Below are 2,176 nucleotides of genomic sequence, written 5' to 3' on the forward strand. Positions count from 1 at the left end.
TTTATATATAATAACAATAACATTTTTTTATTAATATTTTTAAAAAATATTTATATATATATTTATTTTTTTTTTTTATCGTTAAATATTAAAAAAAAAAAAAAAAAAAAACATATATAATATATTAATAATATATATGTAATATATTTTTATAATAGGCAGTTTTTAGGTTTTTACATAATGTAAATATATCATAATGATAGATAAATAAATATATTTTTTCTTTAGAAAGGATAATTATATAAAAAAGTAATTCTGTGAAGTTTATTTTTTTTATATTTATAATAATAAATAATTATATAAATATATATATATATATATATATATATATATATATTTTTATAGTAACATTTTATTAAAATTTGAACTATTTAATCAAACTTATAATTTCCTTAAAAAAAAAAAAGAAAATATAATATAATATAATACAAAATATTACCTTATCAATATTTACATTTTTAATGTTGTTAATTTATTATGAGAATAAAAAATAAAAAAAAGCATGTATCAAAAAATTTCTTATTCTTGAATGCTACACAGATTTTATTATATTGATCTTATGCCGTCATTAGATAAAATGAAAAAGGGTATTCAATATATATATATATATATATATTATACATATGTATAATATTTTATTTTTATATATTTTTTGTTCCTTGGGCTACTATTAATTTACTTTTTCTCGTAAAGGTTATACATAAGTAAATATAACTAAAAAATCCATAAATAATATTATATACGTCTCATTTAATTTTATGAAGGTTATCAAGTCATAATACTCACATAATCATAGAATTTGTTAACAGTGAAATGTAAAAATATTTTAACAAATAGTTTATTTATTATGTTATTTCACTTAACATATCATTTCATTTTATTTTATTTTTTTTGTGAACTTATATTTTGAAGAGGCATAATTTTAATGGGAATTATCCCATTAATTTATGTATATATTAATTAATATAATTAATTTTTTGTTTACCTTTTTCCCATATATATATATATATATAAAAAAAAAAAATAATAATAATCACGAGTAGAAACAAAAAAATTAAAATAAAAGACTAATTATTATATATATATAAATATATATAAATATATATTATACATACTATAAAAATATAATAAAAAGAAAAAAAAAAAAATGACAAATACATAAACCTATATATATATTATATATATATATATATATATATTTATGTATATACATAAATTTTAAGGATAACATAGTTTAAGTACACATTACAAGGGGATTTAATATATAAATATATAATGTTATATTGTTACAAATATATTTTACATAACTTGCAAAATGTTAGATTCTATACATCCAAGATATTCATTATTAATTGTTGCTATGGCAAACATATTTGATAAATCATATCGTATACCCTGTAATTTTATGCGAACTGTTGTCTGAGGTTTTATGTTATAATCTCCTGAGGAAAAACAGGGGTAATGTAAATCCTCAGAATACTCGAAATATTTTGGAATAGCCGTTCTTGATATAAATATTTTTAATGGACCTGCCTGAGCAAAAAAACCTAACTTGTTCACGTCCGTTACAATGGCATCCAATACCTTCAAATTGGAATAAAAAAAAAAGAAAAAAAAATATATATATATATATATATTCAAAAATTATATGAACATAATCGTAAAAATATCAAAATGTTTGATAAATTATATGAACGTGTACATAAAAATATCAAGATGTTTATTAAATTATATGAACATGTACATAAAAATATCAAAATGTTTATTAAATTATATGAACATGTACATAAAAATATCAAGATGTTTATTAAATTATATGAACATGTACATAAAAATATTATTATGTTCATTCAAAGTTTAAAACTTCCACATATATATATATATATATATATATATATATATATATATATATATGTATATATATATGTATATATGTGTGTATATATGTATATATTTTATTTTATTTTATTTTTTTCTTTACCTCATCTTTGAAAGGCTTAAAAACAATGGCCTGATATTTAACCTTAACTACAATCATACCAGTTCCATCCTGAACTCGCCCAGGTTCACTATGAATTATTCTAATAACACAAATAACATATCCATATTTTACACTACATTGCCCTTCTACACTATTCCTTAACATATCTTCAATATATTGTTGATATCTGGGGCC

At 17.7% G+C, this 2,176-nt stretch overlaps 1 protein-coding gene across 1 annotated transcript; it reads right to left on the reverse strand.

Annotated features, from left to right (window-relative positions):
- Positions 1–1,299: 1,299 nt before the first annotated feature.
- PRSY57_1026700 (DNA-directed RNA polymerase II, putative) lies at positions 1,300–2,176 on the reverse strand (the record flags this gene model as incomplete). Its single annotated transcript, XM_012907856.2, has 2 exons — positions 1,300–1,584; positions 1,982–2,176. Coding segments are annotated over 2 exons (480 nt in total), but the record flags the coding sequence as incomplete, so codon positions are not given.

Source organism: Plasmodium reichenowi, chromosome 10 (genome assembly GCF_001601855.1).
Source record: "Plasmodium reichenowi strain SY57 chromosome 10, whole genome shotgun sequence".
In the NCBI taxonomy this organism is placed as follows: domain Eukaryota; phylum Apicomplexa; class Aconoidasida; order Haemosporida; family Plasmodiidae; genus Plasmodium; species Plasmodium reichenowi.